Source organism: Schistocerca nitens, chromosome 4 (genome assembly GCF_023898315.1).
Source record: "Schistocerca nitens isolate TAMUIC-IGC-003100 chromosome 4, iqSchNite1.1, whole genome shotgun sequence".
NCBI lineage: Eukaryota > Metazoa > Arthropoda > Insecta > Orthoptera > Acrididae > Schistocerca > Schistocerca nitens.
In genome coordinates, this window is record NC_064617.1 from 787145881 (window position 1) to 787166752 (window position 20872).

At 40.1% G+C, this 20872-nt stretch overlaps 1 protein-coding gene across 1 annotated transcript in view; it reads right to left on the minus strand.

The window, feature by feature from the left end:
* Positions 1-20872, minus strand: part of LOC126253158 (gem-associated protein 5) — a 413052-nt gene that overhangs the window by 346690 nt on the left and 45490 nt on the right. The window contains exons 4-5 of the mRNA XM_049954316.1: positions 19561-19698; positions 15778-15902 (exon numbers count right to left, since the gene is read on the minus strand). Of these exons, the coding sequence (XP_049810273.1) occupies positions 15778-15902; positions 19561-19698 (263 nt within the window). The remainder of the gene's footprint in view (positions 1-15777; positions 15903-19560; positions 19699-20872) is intronic.

The following is a 20872-nucleotide window of genomic DNA, read 5'->3' on the forward strand; positions in this document are numbered from 1 at the left end:
GAAGGAAAAAAGGTAGAAATAAAGGCAGGAAATTTTATTTCAACTGAGCAAAAACAAGAAAAATCCTCCACCTCTCTCAATGGCTGCTGAACAACGTCAAAATGTGGATTGTTCAATCATTTTTAAGGCTGCCAACCAACTGCATACCAAAAAGCTGTCAATGGTGATGGTGATTGGTGTACCCATCGTGAATGTCTATTCCCCCTTACTGATAATCCAATACAGTCTGTTGTAAGGAGGCTGTAGTGGCTTGCACACTGTGTCATGTCGTACAGAAACAATCACATCTCCATAGCTCATCAAAAATCATAGGGGTGACAGGTCTGCTGAGCCTCCAGAGCAATGAGACATAGCTGCCGGATTTGTGCATGTAGGTTGCATACAAAGTTTGAGCATTTAATGTGGTCATCTGGCATGTTGTTGAAGAATTCTAAAATGTGGTTGCAACAGTTTCATCAGTAATGTTGACCATAGGGAACATCTCTGATCAGCTTGGGAAATGGTCAATGGCTGTAAGACAGTAGGTAAAGCCTTCCAATGGTGAGAGTGGTCAGACGATTACCAGATGCACATGCTCAAATCTCTAGTTTGACGCAATGAACAAGCCAAGACGTGCCCTCCGATGCTGGCTAACTGTGTTCCATTGGCAGGCCACACTTTGGCACACATATTGCTTACAGTCTTTGTCCATGTTTGGCCATACAAAAGCTCATTACACCATGTTCTTAGTGGGCTGTGCCCCAGGGTGCAACAGGTCATGTAAGGAGATGATGGCCTGCTGCGGATACTCAACAGTCACAAATGGTCATGGTTTGGTTGTTGTGACCTCACAATACAGCAGTGCCTTCGATAGTGGTATTGTAGTACGATAGAGATGTAGGCCTATGGTTGCATCAAAAAGTCTCGCAGCTCGCTGTTTGGTTGTCGCATTGCAGCAGGAGCTTTGAAATCAACTGCGTGACTGATTGCTTCAACCCAAGAGAGAGCATCCACTGGCACTTTCAGGTCTCCCTGGGCATGGACTATATGGGTGATGAACTGTCCGATATGATGGTGCAGCTGACAAGGTGATGCTTCCTCCAGATGCTGGTGGAAACCATATATCAGTGGCTTGTGGTCTGTGACTAGGGTGAACTGCCATCCCTCTAAAATATGGCAAAACTTCTTAACGGAGGTGTATGCAACATGCAGTTCACAGTCACATGAGGACCAGTTCCATTAAAATCCCCACAAATACCAAATCTTCACTTAAATGGTTCAGATGGCTTTGAGCACTATGGGACTAAACATCTGAGGTCATCAGTCCCCTAGAACTTAGAACTACTTAAACCTAACTAACCTAAGGACATCACACACATCCATGCATGAAACAGGATTCGAACCTGCAACCGTAGCGGTCGCGCGGTTCCACATTGAAGCGCCTAGAACCACTCGGCCACTCCGTCCGATCTTCACTTAAATCTCCAAACTCTTGTTACCACAGTAACTGCTGGATGGAACTTGAGAAATTCCTGTTGGTAACTCATAAATACTTGTTAGTATGGTCCCAGATCAACCTCTATGGTACAGCATTCGAATAACAGTTTCAATAAAACTGTCAGCCTGGGATGTAACAGCAATTACTGTATTTGCAACTACTCCCTGGAAGAGTATGACATTAGCTTTTATCCATCTGGATATCCAATTTTAGTAATTTCTGGGGATAAAGACAGCTATCGATATCTCACTTGCCCTTTTATTTTCTTGTATTGACATTGGAAGTGTATTCTATTTGTTCACAAGGCTTCTTGTTTTGATTGAATACACTCAAGAGTGTTCTCTATAAGATCTATGGGTTTGCCTAAGTTGCACTATTTTGCTCTGCTAGTAGCTGCTTCATTGTAAACAATATTTATTCTGGAGTTCTACCTTTTACACGAATTTACCCTAAAAGTCTTAGTAAAAGCACTGGCATACATGTGAACCCTCAATAACCAAAAATCAGACTATATTAATGGTCAAAAACTGTGACTCTTTTCAGTAGAATCCTGAGGCAACTAATGTGGGTCTTTCCCTATGACATCAAAAATTTATATGATGGCTATAAACACACAAATGAAAACACTACACCTATCCAAAATATTGATTCCATCCCCTTATCTGTAGTGTAGCCCTGGTAAATGGAATTAGGTTGAGATGTTTTCTAACTGAAAATAATTAAAAAAAGTGACTGACATAATACAGTTTTAATCATATTGCTTTATGACATACATATGAAAATTGTAAACAAAGGCTTGGCATGTTTGAAGTTAGTTGGTATTACATATCTCCATGGAAAATACGTCATTAAATAAATCTGTAAAATTCTCATGATATTTATAACTCTAGCTATGTAGCCCGCTGATATTCAGTTATGCTTGAATATTGAGTAATACTAAGCAATCATAAAAACAAGCACTGTATTTTTCTTCTCATGGCTGAATTAGAAATTGCTTCCACAGTACAGAATCAGAATGATGATGATGGTGTGTGTGTGTGTGTGTGTGTGTGTGTACTAATGAACTGAAACAATTATCAAATAAAACAGAAGTTCACTCTTTAAATGTTCTGAAATACACAAATTAATTTGTGTCCCCAATTACTGAAGAAGAAAGCGTTTCTTCAACCTGTTCAGGACCTATCATGTTTCTCCTTAATTAAACATCCAATACATGGTGAGGATGGAGAAAGGATGGCAGCACAGAAATGTAATTATCTTTACACAAACACTTTACAACATATTTGTATTGATTCATGAAGAAACTGTTGAAGATTTTGTCTTTCTGAGAAATTCTTTGTCAAAGATTTACTGGAAGCAGTCACCTTCTATTCTTAATTTTACTATCAACAACATATCCACATGTTCATCACCAGTTGATTATCTAAACCAGGGGTCTCCACACTTCAGCCCACAGGCCAACAGCATCCCATGGACACCATCAATCCAGCCTGTGGTAACAGGTCAGAAATGCAAGGTATCTGGCCCACCATAATCTTTTTTATTGCGGTCAAACCTTGCTGAATGAGTGACTGCACGAGTAGAAGAAAACATAGGAAACTGATTTGCGTAATGAACAATATTTTAGATAATGAGTCTATTGGCATTATGTTTTCAGTCTTTAATAACGATTTCAAAAACCACTTTCTGACCTGGATCGTTATCTATGACTTCTAGGTATAAAAAATCTTTCATGTATTCTACTGTAAACTACTGCTCTCATTCTGCAGCTTTTATCACTCACATGTACAACTTCTCGGACTTCCCTGGTAATGCTGCAAATTCTCCAGAAGAATGTAGCAATATTCTCCTCCCCACCCCCCCTTCCCCCTTCACTAGCACATGGCGACCTTTTTCCTTGCAGTATCTGCTTATGAACTCCAATTCCTATTTGTCATCGCTAACTAATACAAATTCATTAAAGATTCCCATAAGGCAGTAGCTATGGCCACTACGAATTTAATTAATGATAATGCTATGCCACTTTTTTGACAAATTTTGAAGCACAGGCATAAACAAAATCTTAAGACAAATTTCTTCTAAAATAGGATGTATGCATTATAACTACAAGATTTTTATAATGTATTACAAATGTGTTCGAGTACCTATATTTTTGGAATGGAATGCATTAGCCTAATCCATATGGATTTATATGGAAAAAGTATTTCACTTAATGACTGTTGATTACGAACATAATTCAGGACTGAATCTTGCTCACTAAGTGATGTAACACTGTACAGTGTAAAATTTATAATGCAAGTAAATCAAAATTTGTACAATAATTGGTTATTTTTATTTTATGACCAACTACGATACACATTACATGACATATTTGAAGTAATTTAACATTTTAACTGTAATTAATCATCAATATCCTCAAAATTTACTGTGGTGAAGTGGCATACATAGGCAGTTCACATAATGAAATCAAGTATTGTAAGTGTTACTAATGAGATTTATGTGACTGTAATTTTCCACTTAACAATTGTTTGCAGATGTGGATGAAGTTGCGGTGGGAAAATAACGCACAGTGCTAATGCCTTATGCAGCTTGCACTACATTCTGACCACTTGTTACAATTTTAATCACACAAAGAAGTAACAACGTTTCATGAAAGCTCATTATAATGACATGAATAGTAGGTATTTTCAGCAATGTATATGAAATGAAATTAAGGCCACATCTCAAGATCAAACAATGAGCATATGACTGCATAATAACTGCTGTGAAGACACTCAATGTCAGCTCGTAAAGACTGGTAGCAGTGGTAAGCATCACAAAAACTTCTGAATTGTACTGAGAAGTTCCGAGCAACACTAGATTATCAGGCCTTAAGAAAACTTAAGAGTGTATAGGTCTTGGCCCTTGGGAATTAGTGGAAGAGCCAGTGTGACCCTCAGGCTAAATTGTTTGAAGACCCCTGATCCAAACTGTGTTTCTGTTCTTGTCCAGACGTATTTTTTCACTATAGTGCTATCTGGGAACATTTTCCTGAACAGGTGAACTGCATGGTCAGCACAATACATTGGCAAATTGTGTTATAAAATAAACTAGGTAAATAAGCATTCAGCATTTATCACTCCATCACTTTCACTTTCGTTATTGTTATTCACACACTTAACATTTTCTGTTTCCGTGATTTTTGAAACATTGATTTTTCCACCATATGATATACAAATGCCACATCAGCAAAGGGTACTAAATCCAAACATTGAACCTTTCACTGACTTGATAATCTACAGAAATTGTTCTGAATATTTTTTCAAGAAAAAGAGTTGTATTTTTTCATCATAATGAAAAACAAAAGACTGGATCAAAATACTACAAGTATGATGATTAAGACACATGATATAACCACTCACACACACACACACACACACACACACACACACACACACACACACACAAAAGCCTTTCAGTGATTCAGATAACAAAATAACACTCATAACCATCCAGCCCAAAAAACATGTCTCCAGTCCAGGCACTGGTTTGATGCAGCTCTCCATGTTACTCTATCCTGTGCAAGCTGCTTCATATCTGAATAACTACTGCAACCTACATTCTTATGAATTTGCTTAGTGTAATCATCTCTTGGTCTCCCTCTATGATTTTTACCCTCCACACTTCCCTCCATTACTAAATTGGTGATCCCTTGGCACCTCAGAATGTGTCCTACCAAGCGATCCCTTATTTTAGTCAGGTTGTGCCACAAATTCCTCTTCTCCCCAATTCTATTCAGTACCTCCTCATTAGTTACATGATCTACCCCTCTAATCTTCAGCATCCTACTGTAGCACCACATTTCGAAAGCTTCTATTACCTCCTTGCCTAAACTATTTATTATTCATGTTTCACTTCCATACATGGCTACACTCCATACAAATACTTTCAGAAAAGACTTCCAGACACTTACATCTATACTTGGTGTTAACAAATTTCTCTTCTTAAAAAATGCTTTCCTTACCACAGTGAGTCTACATTTTATACCTACCCTACTACTTTAAGTGTCTCATTTCCTAAATCTGAGTCCCTCAGCATCACCTGATTTAATTTGACGACATTCAATTATCCTCATTTTGTTTTTGTTGATGTTCATCTTATACCCTCCTTTCAAGACACTGTCCACTCGGTTCAGCTGCTATTCCAGGTCCTTTGCTGTCTCTGACAGAATTACAATGTCGTCAGCAAACCTCAAAGTTTTTATTTCTTATCCATCTTATCTCTTCTGTTACCCACGGCTGTCTACTAGCCCTCATAGTTTTACCTACTTGACCCTCTGCTGCCTTCACTATTTCATCTCTCAAAGCTATCCATTCTTCTTCCACTGTATCTCTTTCTACATCTACATCTACATCTACATCCATACTCCACAAGCCACCTGACGGTGTGTGGCGGAGGGTACACTGAGTATCTCTATTGGTTCTCCCTTCTTTTCCAGTCTCGTATTGTTCGTGGAAAGAAAGATTGTCGGTATGCCTCGGTGTGGGCTCTAATCTCTCTGATTTTATCCTCATGCTTTCTTCGCGAGATATACGTAGGAGGGAGCTATATACTGCTTGACTCCTCGGTGAAGGTATCTTCTCGAAACTTCAACAAAAGCCCGTACCGAGCTACTGAGCATCTCTCTTGCAGAGTCTTCCACTGGAGTTTATATATGATCTCCATAATGCTTTCACAATTACTAAATGATCCTGTAATGAAGTGCGCTGCTATCCATTGGATCTTCTCTATCTCTTTTATCAACCCTATCTGGTACAGATAACACACCGGTGAGCAGTATTCAAGCAGTGGGATAACAAGTGTACTGTAACCTATTTCCTACTCCAAATTTTTCTTTTGTTTCCTTTACTGCTTGCTCAATATACATATTAAATAACATTGGTGATAGGCTACAACCCTGTCTCACTCCTTTCTCAACCACTGCTTCCCTTTCATGCCCCTTGACTCTTATAACTGCCTTCTGGTTTCTGTACAAATTGTAAATAGCCTTTCAATCCCCATATTTGACCCCTACCACCTTCAGAATTTGAAAGACAGTATTCCAGTCAACATTGTCAAAAGCATTCTCTAAGTCTACAAATACTAGAAACATAGGTTTGCCTTCCCTTAATTTATCTTTCCTTAAGCAAAGTTACCTCGCGTGTTCCAACATTTCTACGGAATATAAACTGATCTTCCCCAAGGTCAGCTTCTACCAGTCTTTCCATCCATCTGTAAAGAATCTGTGTTAGTATTTTGCAACCGTGACTTATTAAACAGATAGTTCGGTAATTTTCACATCTGTCAACACCTGCTTTCTTTGGGATTGGAATTATTATATCCTTCCTGAAGTCTGAGGGTATTTTGCCTGTCTCATACATCTTGCTCACCAGATGGTAAAGTTTTGTCATGGCTGGCTTTCCCAAGGCTATAGGTAGTTCTAATGGTATGTTGTCTACACCCAGGGCCTTTTTTTGACTTAGGTCTTTCAGTATTCTGTCCAATTCTTCACGCAGTATCATATCTCCCATTCATCGTCATCTACATCCTCTTCCGTTTCCATAACATTGCCATCAAGTACATTGCCCTTGTCTAGACTTTCTATATACTCCTTCCACTTTCCTACTTTCCCTTTTTTGCTTAGGACTAGTTTTCCATCTAAGCTCTTGATATTCATACAGTTGGTTCTCTTTTCTCTAAAGGTCTCTTTAATTTTCCTCTAGGCAGTATCTATCCTACCCCTAGTGATAAATGCTTCTGCATCCTTACATTTGTCCTCTAGCCATTCCTGCTCAGATATTTTGCACTTCCTGTCAATCTCATTTTTGAGACATTTGTATTCCTTTTCGCCTGCTTCATTTACTGTATTTTTATATTTTCTCCTTTCATCAATTAAATTCAGTATCTCTTCTGTTACCCACGGCTGTCTACTAGCCCTCATAGTTTTACCTACTTGACCCTCTGCTGCCTTCACTATTTCATCTCTCAAAGCTATCCATTCTTCTTCCACTGTATCTCTTTCTACATCTACATCTACATCTACATCCATACTCCACAAGCCACCTGACGGTGTGTGGCGGAGGGTACACTGAGTATCTCTATTGGTTCTCCCTTCTTTTCCAGTCTCGTATTGTTCGTGGAAAGAAAGATTGTCGGTATGCCTCGGTGTGGGCTCTAATCTCTCTGATTTTATCCTCATGCTTTCTTCGCGAGATATACGTAGGAGGGAGCTATATACTGCTTGACTCCTCGGTGAAGGTATCTTCTCGAAACTTCAACAAAAGCCCGTACCGAGCTACTGAGCATCTCTCTTGCAGAGTCTTCCACTGGAGTTTATATATGATCTCCATAATGCTTTCACAATTACTAAATGATCCTGTAATGAAGTGCGCTGCTATCCATTGGATCTTCTCTATCTCTTTTATCAACCCTATCTGGTACAGATAACACACCGGTGAGCAGTATTCAAGCAGTGGGATAACAAGTGTACTGTAACCTATTTCCTTTGTTTTCAGACTGCATTTACTTAGGATTCTTCCAACGAATCTCAGTCTGACATCTGCTTTACCGACAATTAATTTTATATGGTCATTCCACTTTAAATCACTTCTAATGCCTACTCCCAGATAATTTATGGAATTAACTGCTTCCAGTTGCTGATCTGCTATAGTGTAGCTAAATGATAAAGGATCTTTCTTTCTATGTATTCACAGCACATTACACTTATCTACATTGAGATTCAATTGCCATTCCCTGCACCATGCGTCAATTCGTTGCAGATCCTCCTGCATTTCAGTACAATTTTCATTGCTACAACCTCTCGATATACTACAGCATCACCCCACAAAAACCCTCAGTGAACTTCTGATGTTATCCACAAAGCATTTATATATATTGTGAATAGCAACAGTCCTACGACACTCCCCTGCGGCACACCTGAAATCACTCTTACTTCGGAAGACTTCTCTCTATTGAGAGTGACATGCTGCATTCTGTTATCTAGGAACTCTTCAATCCAATCACTTGATATAGATCTATAGTTCTGAACATCTGTTCGATGTCCTTTCTTGAAAATGGGGATGACCTGTACCCTTTTCCAATCTTTTGGAATGCTACGCTCTTCTAGAGACCTACAGTACACCGCAGCAAGAAGGGGCAAGTTCCGTACTCTGTGTAAAATCGAACTGGTACCCCATCAGGTCCAGCGGCCTTTCCTCTTTTGAGCAATTTTAATTGTTTTTCTATCCCTATGTCATCTATTTCGATATCTGCCATTTTGTTATATATGCGACAATCTAGAGACGGAACTACAGTGCAGTCTTACTCTGTGAAACAGCTTTGGAAAAAGACATTCAGTATTTAGGCCTTTAGTCTGTCATCCTCTGTTTCAGTACCGTTTTGGTCACAGAGTGTCTGGACATTTTGTTTTGATTCACCTACCGCTTTGACAAAAGACCAAAATTTCTTAGGATTTTCTGCCAAGTCAGTACACAGAACTTTACTTTCGAATTCGTTGAACGCCTCTCGCATAGCCCTCCTCACACAACATTTCGCTGCGTGTAATTTTTGTTTGTCTGCAAGGCTTTGGCTATGTTTATATTTGCTGTGAAGTTCCCTTTGCTTCCGTAGCAGTTTTCTAACTTGGTTGCTGTACCACGGTGGCTCTTTTGCATCCCTTACGATCTCGCTTGGCACATACTCATCTAATGTATATTGTACGATGGTTTTGAACGTTTTCCACTGACCCTTAACACTATCTATACTTGAGATGAAACTTTTGTGTTGAGCTGTCAAATACTCTGAAATCTGCTTTTTGTCACTTTTGCTAAACAGAAAAATCTTCCTACCTTTTTTAATATTTCTATTTATGGCTGAAATCATCGATGCAGTAACCGCTTTATGATCGCTGATTCCCTGTTCAAATAGTTCGAGTCTGTTTGTCACCAGAAGGTCTAATATGTTATCGCCACGAGTCGGTTCTCTGTTTAACTGCTCAAGGTAGTTTCCAGATAAAGCACTTAAAAAAATTTCACTGGATTCTTTGTCCCTGCCACCCATTATGAACGTTTGACTCTCCCAGTCTATATCCGGCAAATTAAAATCTCCACCCAGAACTATAACATGGTGGGGAAATCTACTCGAAATATTTTCCAAATTATCCTTCAGGTGCTCAGCCACAACAACTGCTGAGCCAGGGGGCCTAGAGACACATCCAGTTACCATGTTTGAGCCTGCTTTAACCATGATCTTCACCCAAATTATTTCACATTTCGGATCTCCATCAATTTCCTTCGATACTATTGCACTTTTTATCACTATAACACGCCTTCCCCTTCACTGTACAGCCTGTCTCTGTGGTATACATTCCAATCTGAGTTTAGAATTTCATGACTGTTTACATCTGGTTTCAGCCAACTTTCCATCCCTAGTACTATGTGGGCATTGTGACCATTTATTAATAAGAGCAGTTCTGGGACCTTTCGATTGACACTCCTGCAATTTACTATAACCTCATTAATATTGTCATTCCCTGTTGTGTTTTGCCTACTGCTACCTTTTTGTGTCTCAGGAGGCTCTTGTCAGGCCTGAGGAGGGAATTCTCTAACCTAAAATACCCACATGTGCACTCCACACACACTCTGCTACCCTTGTACCCGCTTCCTGTGTGTAGTGCATGCCTGACCTATTGAGGCGGACCCTACATTTCTCCACCCGATAGCGGAGATCGAGAAATTTGCACCCCAGATCTCCGCAGAATCGTCTGAGCCTCTGGTTTAAGCCTTCCACTTGCCTCCAAACCAGAGGACCACGATCGGTTCTGGGAACAACACTACAAATAGTTAGCTCAGATTCCACCCTGCAAGCGAGGCTTTCCACCTTCACCAAATCTGCCAACCGCCTGTATGAGCTGAAGATGACCTCTGAACCCAGGCGGCAGGAGTCATTGGTGCCAACATGAGCAACAATTCGCAGTCAGGTGCACCCAGTACTCTCTATCGCCGCCAGCAGGGCCTCCTCCACATCTCGGATGAGACCCCCCGGCAAGCAGACAGAGTGAACACTGGCCTTCTTTCCCGACCTTTCCGCTATTCCCAACCACGCCCGGTACCTGCGAAGATGTCTCAACAGCAGGGACCGTGGGTGAAGCATGTAACACCTGAGGTGTACCATGTGACGCACCAGACTCCCCACTGCCGCTACACTCCGAGGCAGCAGCCTGAAGACAGCTGACAGCAACCATCAGCATGTTCAGCTGTTCGTGAACAGTGGCCAGCTCCTCCTGCATCCGTACACAACAGTCACACATCCTATCCATCCTAAGAAATCAACAATTTACTGTAGAGAGTTAAGTAATCAACTTTTAACTAGACTGCTAATTCACTAAAGGCAGTTGATAGCTGACTAAACTGTGGTTAATAGACACTTCTTGTTGGAAACAATGAAAATAAGCACTAACTGTCTCTGGACTGTATTCAAAACAAACACTAAATCTATGGAACACTATTACCAGTACTCGAAAATTAAAGCTTCCTAAAAGCAAAAACACACAGAAAATTCCACTGTTCATGTCAATCATTCCCTAATGCTGTCTCTGAAACTCTCTACAACCTCTGGTTCTTTCAGTTTATCTAGGTCCAATCTCCTTAAATTCCTACCTTTTTGCAGTGTTTTTCAGTTATAGTCTACAGTTAATAACCAATAAATTGTGGTAAAAGTCTACATCTGTCCCTGTAAATGTCTTACTATTCAAAACCTGGTTCCTAAATCTCTGTCTTACCATTACATAATCTATCTGAAACCTTCCAGCGTCTCCAGGCATCTTCTACAAATACAACCTTCTTTCATGATTCTTAAACCAAGTGTTAGCTACGATTAAGTTATGCTCTACAGAAAATTCTACCAGGCGGCTTCCTCTTTCATTCCTTACCCCCAGGCCTTATTCACCTACTACTTTTCCTTCTCTTCCTTTCCCTACAATAGAATTCGTCTCCCATGACTATTAAATTTTCATCTCCCTTAACTATCTGAATAATTTATTTTATCACATCATCATTTCTTCAGTCTCTTTGTCATCCGCAGAGCTAGTTGGCATATAAACTTGTACTAATGTGGTAGGTGCGGGCTTTGTATCTTTCTTGGCTACAATAATGCATTCACTATGCTGTTCGTACTAGCTTATCTGCATTCCTACTTCTTTATTCATTATTAAAACTACTCCTGGCATTACCATTATTTGATATTTTATTTGCAATCCTTTATTCATCTGACCAGAAGTCTTCTTCCTCCTGCCACTGAACTTCACTAATTCCCACTACATCTAACTTCAACATACCCATTTCCCTTTTTAAATTTTCTTACCTACCTGCCCGATTAAGGGTTCTGAAATTCAATGCTCTGATCCATAGGAGACCAGTTTTGTTTCTGCTGATAAAGATGTCTTCCTGAGTAGTTTCTGCCTGTAGATCCAAATGGGGGAGTATTTTATCTCCAGAATGTATTACCCAAGAGGACACCATCATCATTTAAGCATACAGTAAAGCTGCATGTCCTCGAGAAAAATTACAGCTGTACTTTTCCCTTGCTTTGTGCCATTCTCAATACCAGCGCAGCAAGGCCATTTTGGTTGATGTTGCAAGGCCAGATAAGTCATCATCCAGACTGTTGCCCCTGAAACTACTGAAAAGGCTGCAGCCCCTCTTCAGGAACCATACATTTGTCTGTCCTCTCAACATATAACCCTCCACTGTGGTTGCACCTATCTGTATCAAGAGGCACGCAAGCCTCCCCACCAACGCCAAGGTCCATGGTTCATTGGGCGGGAGGGGGTAGGGAAACAAATCTTTAGTACTCTATCCACCAAAACCAGAGGAGCTTTTACTTCTGAAAGAATGTATAATTTTCTTAATTTCAGAATGAGAAGTGATATAATTTTCCGAGAGTTACTTTTCCAACACAACACTGTGATTTTTCTCTTAAATTGTTTGTCCCTATACTTTCTTTCTCCTATATTTACAAAATGATTATAAAATACATTCATTATCTGTGACTCATCCAGTTCAATAGTGATGTTAACCTGTTCTGTGGCTGGTTGTTTTATCTCTTGTTTCACTGCATTCCATAAAGCCTTAAGCCTGTTCGAATTACTGATTTCTGACATCATGTGCATATTCCTTGATTCTTTTAATAACCTTTCTTAGTAGTTTTGAGTCGTTTTTGTAATATTTTACTACTGTAGGATCTCTAATTGTTCTTGCCAAAAGAGAGAATTTCCTTTTTCTGTCACAAGATACTTTAATCACTCTAGTGAGCCACAGTTTTTACATGGCTATTTAATGTCCTTTCTGATTAGCTTACGGAGAAAGCTATTTTCAAATTATGATAAGAACTTATCATGGAATGGACTACATTTTATGTTACCATTTGGTTCATTATAAATTTCATCCCAGGTTATCTCTTTTAAATTATTCTTAAAAACACTTGTCATGGAGTCATTAATTACTCCAACTCATTTCCACTGAGAAGTATCCATACTGTAAGGCACTATGTTATTTATCCTAACTAACTCTGCATCATTATCAGGGAGAGCTTTTGTTAATGGGTGAACAGTTATTTTTTTATGTTGAGCTTCACCAATGGTCCTACTGCCTATCAGAATTCTTTAGAAAAACTACACTGAAGTCACCACAGACTTAATTGCTTGCTGCTGTCTGACAACATAGTAATGAATCCAGATTGCTCACAGACAGTTTAAAATTTCCCAGTGGATACCTATCTATAGTTATAATTAAAAGGGGTCCTTTTTTGTACAGAATACATAATCAGTCCCTTACAAGTAAGAAGGCTCATAACAATGTCATGTAAAAAGAAAAGATTCAATGGAGAAAACACACTTGTTTCTGAAAAACAATTTAGTTGCAAACGCTATGCTGAGCTGATGTGGGTATTACTTTATTTTTAACACAGTGTTAATCTGGCACTTTCAGAAAAGTGCAAATGAAAAAAGTTAACTTTCCGAGAGTCCTGTCAATTATCTGTGGTTGTTTGGGAACATCTCAGAAAGTGCCTAAAATTGTGTCATGCATATCTACAACTACACTTCTTTACAAACTGTGGACAAAATAATGTTATTACTTTGAAGGGTAGCTAGAGTGTTATAGGCCACTGATTAGATATTGGTGACTGCATTATAAATGAATGACTGTTAGAACGAAGAGCAAGCACTTGGATAGCAGAGCTGGAATTTGGGGAGACGTGCCTGCCCTGGATCGAATACATATTGCAGACTAATGACAAGGTCTAGTGACCCAGCTAGCCTGAATGTGGTTGTAGGTGGTTTCTCACACCCACCTAGATAAACAATGGGCTAGTACAAATGTCCTGCCCCAGATACATGCTGCACAAACATTTAGTTAACATTTCACACTTCAATGTGAGATTTACGCTAAATTTAAACAGATTTGGTACACAAATTTTGTCTCAGGAGAGAGTGGTGACTGCAGGAATGGCATCTGCGCAGACATTTTCTCTTACAATGCCAAAACCCTTATAATAATGCTGACCCCATAGAGAAAAACAATGCTTGAACCAATAGAGAATTAGGAAAACACAAGAAAGAAGAAGAAGAAGAAGATGATGATGATGATGAAAATACCTTCTTTGGGTGATGTAGATATTTCTACAACTTGCTTATAGTTTTAAGTTTCATGTGACGGCTGTCAGGGTTAAATGGAGCAGTAGTGGTATGTAATTAAGATTAACAGTTCAAATTGAATTTGGAGGATTTCAGACAAAGGAAGTCTGCAGTGCCTTTGTGACTTTAGTTTGCTGTGTCTCTGCACAACATTTGCAAGAAAGCTATGACTGATAAATTCCCAACTGTAAAAAGATCTAACTGCTTCATAACAAACTTATGGACTTATTGTGAATTTATGGTAATGCAAATTGTTGGAAATTGTGATCTACAATTATTTCATCTCAAAACAACTACTTTTAATCTTGGTTTCTATGGTCCCCAAGGTAGTCAAGGTTTTACAAATTATGCCTTCATTGTAACTTCAGTATTTCAACCAAATGTGTTTCATTTTATTTCAAAGCTCCGTCAGTGGCTAATTTGTTATCTCCTGACACTGCCAAGAAGTGTTCTCCCAGAAACTGGTGTCAGTCTTCGCCATAAGTAACGTTTATGTACTTGGTTGTATTATATACAGAAATGTACTTCTGTATGTTTGTACAGAACCACAATTTTGGTATCACAGACTCTATACCCCTACAGAAGACTATATCATATTTACATAAATGCTACATAGTGTAGTACTATGAGTAATAAAAACTTATGATCATGTTAAACAAAACACACTTGGACAATTTAAGGAGAGAACAAACTGATTACTGATGATACTCGTAGTAATTTAAAAATTCATTTGGTAGAAAGAAAGACCTACTGCAGCTACCAAAAAGCACCATAGTAAAGCCATTACTTACAACATCATAATACAAATAAATTTCTGACTGTCTAAGTTCAACATATTGAAATGAAATGGCATAAGAGGCTACATTATTTGATTGAGGGCTGTGCCATTACTTCAGTGTTTAGTGGAGCAACATTGGCTGTGCTTGCTCTGAAGTGCGCTGAGAACATACGAGTTCTCAGCAATTGGTTGTAAGTAACCAATGAGAGAGCAACAGACAATTTGTTCACATTGAAAGCACAAACTGTGTCAAATCCTAATGTCAATATAAGGACAAAATGCACAGTGTATTCCAAAACACAGGTATTGTAATCGCAAACTAATGGCCATAAAAATTAAAATAAATTTGTCGCACATCTTACAGCCTTAATGACAATTTAAAGGAATGTGAGATATACGTAACCAGTGATAACTTACCGTATCTGAATAACTACTTCAACTGCGCAACAAATTTATCAAGATACTTGCATTTTAGCATAAAATTTCTTACTTTGCCAACTTACAACTCAACCAAAGCTAAGCTTCAGGCTATGCCTTAAGCCAATCAACATAACCCACATTCTATCAAAATACGTCAAAGTTGTAGAAATGAAAAGATTTCACCCTCAGTGTTTAAAAAACATTGCCTCTTTTCTCACTTCTCATTGGATAACTAACACTAGCCTCTCACTCGCTGTGTGCCATGCTGAGGCTGCCACTATCTCAGTCAAGACTTCAGCCATGATCTACACACACACACACACACACACACACACACACACACACACACACACACACAGCCATCAGAGAAACAAAAATTTCAAAATTAATCACCTTCTTCCAAAGTGTTATTGAGAACTCCACATTCCATGCATGGAATGCACATAATGCTGAATAAACCTCGTGCATGACAGGAATGAATTAACTTCCATGGTTTCCTTCGAGTGCCTTCACCTTTTCTAAACAAAGTAATAAGGACAAATAAATTATTGTACAAATATTATGGAAGGGCTAGATGCCACATTTATAGTTTATTAAGTCTGCAGCATATTATCAATAGGTATATAATTTTGAATTAAATGTAATACTATAAATGAAGAATAAAACTCTGAATTAAAGTATCCCCAAAGTTGGAGAAATATTCCACAGTACAATAAAAACAAAATGGAACACTAAGCTACTAGAATTTTAAAATGGCAGTTTTTTTCCCTCTTATGAAGATTAACACTTGCAAAAAGGTGACAGCTTATAAAGATATTAAAAAGAAGGCATTAATACTAAGTAACATATCTTCCTATAGTGTTGCTAATATAACAATGAAAACAATCAATTATTGATAAAATTATTTAATTGGATGGATAAAAAATTACTCACAAAGCAGTGGAAGAATACACAACAGTCTTTTATGTGTGTGTTCTGCCACCACTTGGTGAGTAGATTTTTTATCTATCTGACTTCCAGCCTTGCCTCTCAATCCTTCTTAAAAAACCTTAATCCTACTCCCAACATCACCACTGCTGAAGCCCAGGCTATCCGTGATCTGAAGGCTGACCGGTCCATCGTCATTCTTCCGGCGGACAAGGGTTCCACGACTTTGGTACTTGATCGTCGGGAGTATGTGGCTGAGGGACTGCGTCAGCTTTCAGACAACACCACATACAAAGTTTGCCAAGGTAATCCCATTCCTGATGTCCAGGCGGAGCTTCAAGGAATCCTCAGAACCTTAGGCCCTCTACAAAACCTTTCACCTGACTCCATCAACCTCCTGACCCCACCGACACCCCGCACCCCTACCTTCTTCCTAAAATACACAAACCCAATCATTCTGGCCGCCCCATTGTAGCTGGTTACCAAGCCCCCACAGAACGTATCTCTGCCTACGTAGATCAACACCTTCAACCCATTACATGCAGTCTCCCATCCTTCATCAAAGACACCAACCACTTTCTCGAACGCCTGGAATCCTTACCCAATCCGTTACCCCCAGAAACCATCCTTGTAACCATTGATGCCACTTCCTTATACACAAATATCTCGCACGTCCAGGGCCTCGCTGCGATGGAGCACTTCCTTTCACGCCGATCACCTGCCACCCTACCTAAAACCTCTTTCCTCATTACCTTAGCCAGCTTCATCCTGACCCACAACTTCTTCACTTTTGAAGACCAGACATACCAACAATTAAAGGGAACAGCCATGGGTACCAGGATGGCCCCTTCGTACGCCAACCTATTCATGGGTCGCTTAGAGGAAGCCTTCTTGGTTACCCAGGCCTGCCAACCCAAAGTTTGGTACAGATTTATTGATGACATCTTCATGATCTGGACTCACAGTGAAGAAGAACTCTAGAATTTCCTCTCCAACCTCAACTCCTTTGGTTCCATCAGATTCACCTGGTCCTACTCCAAATCCCATGCCACTTTCCTTGATGTTGACCTCCACCTGTCCAATGGCCAGCTTCACACGTCCGTCCACATCAAACCCACCAACAAGCAACAGTACCTCCATTACGACAGCTGCCACCCATTCCACATCAAACGGTCCCTTCCCTACAGCCTAGGTCTTCGTGGCAAACGAATCTGCTCCAGTCCGGAATCCCTGAAGCATTACACCAACAACCTGACAACAGCTTTCGCATCCCGCAACTACCCTCCCGACCTGGTACAGAAGCAAATAACCAGAGCCATTTCCTCATCCTCTCAAACCCAGAACCTCCCACAGAAGAACCACAAAAGTGCCCCACTTGTGACAGGATACTTTCCGGGACTGGATCAGATTCTGAATGTGGCTCTCCAGCAGGGATACGACTTCCTCAAATCCTGCCCTGAAATGAGATCCATCCTTCATGAAATCCTCCCCACTCCACCAAGAGTGTCTTTCCGCCGTCCACCTAACCTTCGTAACCTCTTAGTTCATCCCTATGAAATCCCCAAACCACCTTCCCTACCCTCTGGCTCCTACCCTTGTAACCGCCCCCGGTGTAGAACCTGTCCCATGCACCCTCCCACCACCACCTACTTCAGTCCTGTAACCCGGAGGGTGTACACGATCAAAGGCAGAGCCACGTGTGAAAGCACCCACGTGATCTACCAACTGACCTGCCTACACTGTGATGCATTCTATGTGGGAATGACCAGCAACAAACTGTCCATTCGCATGAATGGACACAGGCAGACAGTGTTTGTTGGTAATGAGGATCACCCTGTGGCTAAACATGCCTTGGTGCACGGCCAGCAAATCTTGGCGCAGTGTTACACCGTCCGGGTTATCTGGATACTTCCCACTAACACCAACCTATCCGAGCTCCGGAGATGGGAACTTGCTCTTCAATATATCCTCTCTTCTCGTTATCCACCAGGCCTCAATCTCCGCTAATTTCAAGTTGCCGCCACTCATACCTCACTTGTCATTCAACAATATCTTTGCCTCTGCACTTCTGCCTCGACTGACATCTCTGCCCAAACTCTTTGTCTTTAAATATGTCTGCTTGTGTCTGTATATGTGTGGATGGATATGTGTGTGTGTGCGAGTGTATACCCGTCCTTTTTTCCCCCTAAGGTAAGTCTTTCCGCTCCCGGGATTGGAATGACTCCTTACCTTCTCCCTTAAAACCCATATCCTTTCGTCTTTCCCTCTCCTTCCCTCTTTCCTGATGAGGCAACAGTTTGTTGCGAAAGCTTGAATTTTGTGTGTATGTTTGTGTTCGTTTGTGTGTCTGTCGACCTGCCAGCACTTTCATTTGGTAAGTCACATCATCTTTGTTTTTAGATATATTTTTCCTACGTGGAATGTTTCCCTCTATTAAAACAATTAAATAATTTATATCTTAAAACAAAGATGATGTGACTTACCAAACAAAAGCGCTGGCAGGTTGATAGATACACAAACATACACACAAAATTCAAGCTTTTGCAACCAACGGTTGCTTCATCAGGAAAGAGGGAAGGAGAGGGAAAGATGAAAGGATGTGGGTTTTAAGGGAGAGGGTAAGGAGTCATTCCAATCCCGGGAGCGGAAAGACTTACCTTAGGGGGAAAAAAAGGACAGGTATACACTCACACACACACACACACATATCCATCCGCGCATACACAGTCCATGTGTATGGAAAAAAGGACAGGTATACACTCACACACACACACACACATATCCATCCGCACATACACAGTCCATGTGTATGTGCGGATGGATATGTGTGTGTGTGCAAGTGTATACCTGTACTTTTGTCCCCCAAAGGTAAGTCTTTCCGATCCCGGGATTGGAATGACTCCTTACCCTCTCCCTTAAAACCCACATCCTTTCGTCTTTCCCTCTCCTTCCCTCTTTCCTGATGAAGCAACCGTTGGTTGCGAAAGCTTGAATTTTGTGTGTATGTTTGTGTATCTATCAACCTGCCAGCGCTTTTGTTTGGTAAGTCACATGATCTTTGTTTTTAGATGTATTTTTCCCACGTGGAACGTTTCCCTCTATTATATTCGTATCAATTAAATAATTTCATATAGTGTTGGATGGTTAACCACCATTGTCAAAAGCAATGCAAACTGGAATCAATAAGGGTGTATTTAAGAATCAAAGATTTATAAACCAGACCAAAAGTTTTATTGCTAAATCACGTACCTGTTAGCTGCAGCGATCTTTCGTACATTCCAACTTAGGAGCTCTCCCCATAGTGAATTAGTCAACAGTGTGTCTCCAGTTGGCCAGCACACAGAAACCCAGTTCACTGAACCACCAGCAGAGGCAGAAGGTCCCTTTCTTTGGTGGCAGGAAAGGAAAGAAGAACATATTACAAAACACTCATCATTACATGGCACCTACACAACTTAATGTTTTAAGTCCTGTGAGTGAACTGTCACTAAATGACATTTGAGACTCATTTAGTACAACTGATATCCACTGTCGAAAATGTCATAAATGAAGGGACGCAAGTGAATTAACAGTAATACTGATCAGTAGATCATGTAACTAATGAGGAGGTATTGAATAGGATTGGGGAGAAGAGAAGTTTGTGGCACAACTTGACTAGAAGAAGGGATCGGTTGGTAGGACATGTGTTGAGGCATCAAGGGATCACAAATTTAGCATTGGAGGGCAGCGTGGAGGGTAAAAATCGTAGAGGGAGACCAAGAGATCAATACACTAAGCAGATTCAGAAGGATGTAGGTTGCAGTAGGTACTGGGAGATGAAGAAGCTTGCACAGGATAGAGTAGCATGGAGAGCTGCATCAAACCAGTCTCAGGACTGGAGACCACAACAACAACAACTGATATGGTCCACAGTTTTCAGAGTGACTTCAATAAAAACCAAAGGTCTCAAATGACCTTATATTTTACTGTTTATCTGTCTCTTACCTATCTTCTTTTTACTTTAAACTGCAGTACCAGATTATGATGGCTTTGCTCCAGGAAAATGGCAATGTCATCAAGCAAATGCTATAGATTCACCCGCAGATTTTTTCTACTATAATAAAATAAAGACTGCAGAAAGTGGTTCTGATATCAAGAAATGGCCTACTTATTCAGTGGTTTAGTTACAATTCAAAATATGGTGCAGAAAAACAATATCTATCATCCTTCTTGCACAGTGCTCAGGAAACAAAAAGACGCCTATCTTGTCTTCCTCAAAAAAGGCAGCAGTGATACAACTGCTGAAAGTAGCATTCTACCCAAAACATACTCTCACCAAACAACATAATCTCCTGTGAAGCTAAATGGAAAGCCTATTGGCGCATTCTGAATCAGCTGACTGCTTATCAGTCTTTCAGGATAACGCCAGCTATAACAACCCGATGTCACAGAACATGCACCCTTGCAACTTCAACAGCTGATACAACACCAGGCTGATCAACTTAGCCACAATAGTAACAAAACATTTATCGAAGTGCCATATAAGCAGAAAATTTCCATTCACGAATTTATTTCGTCTGTC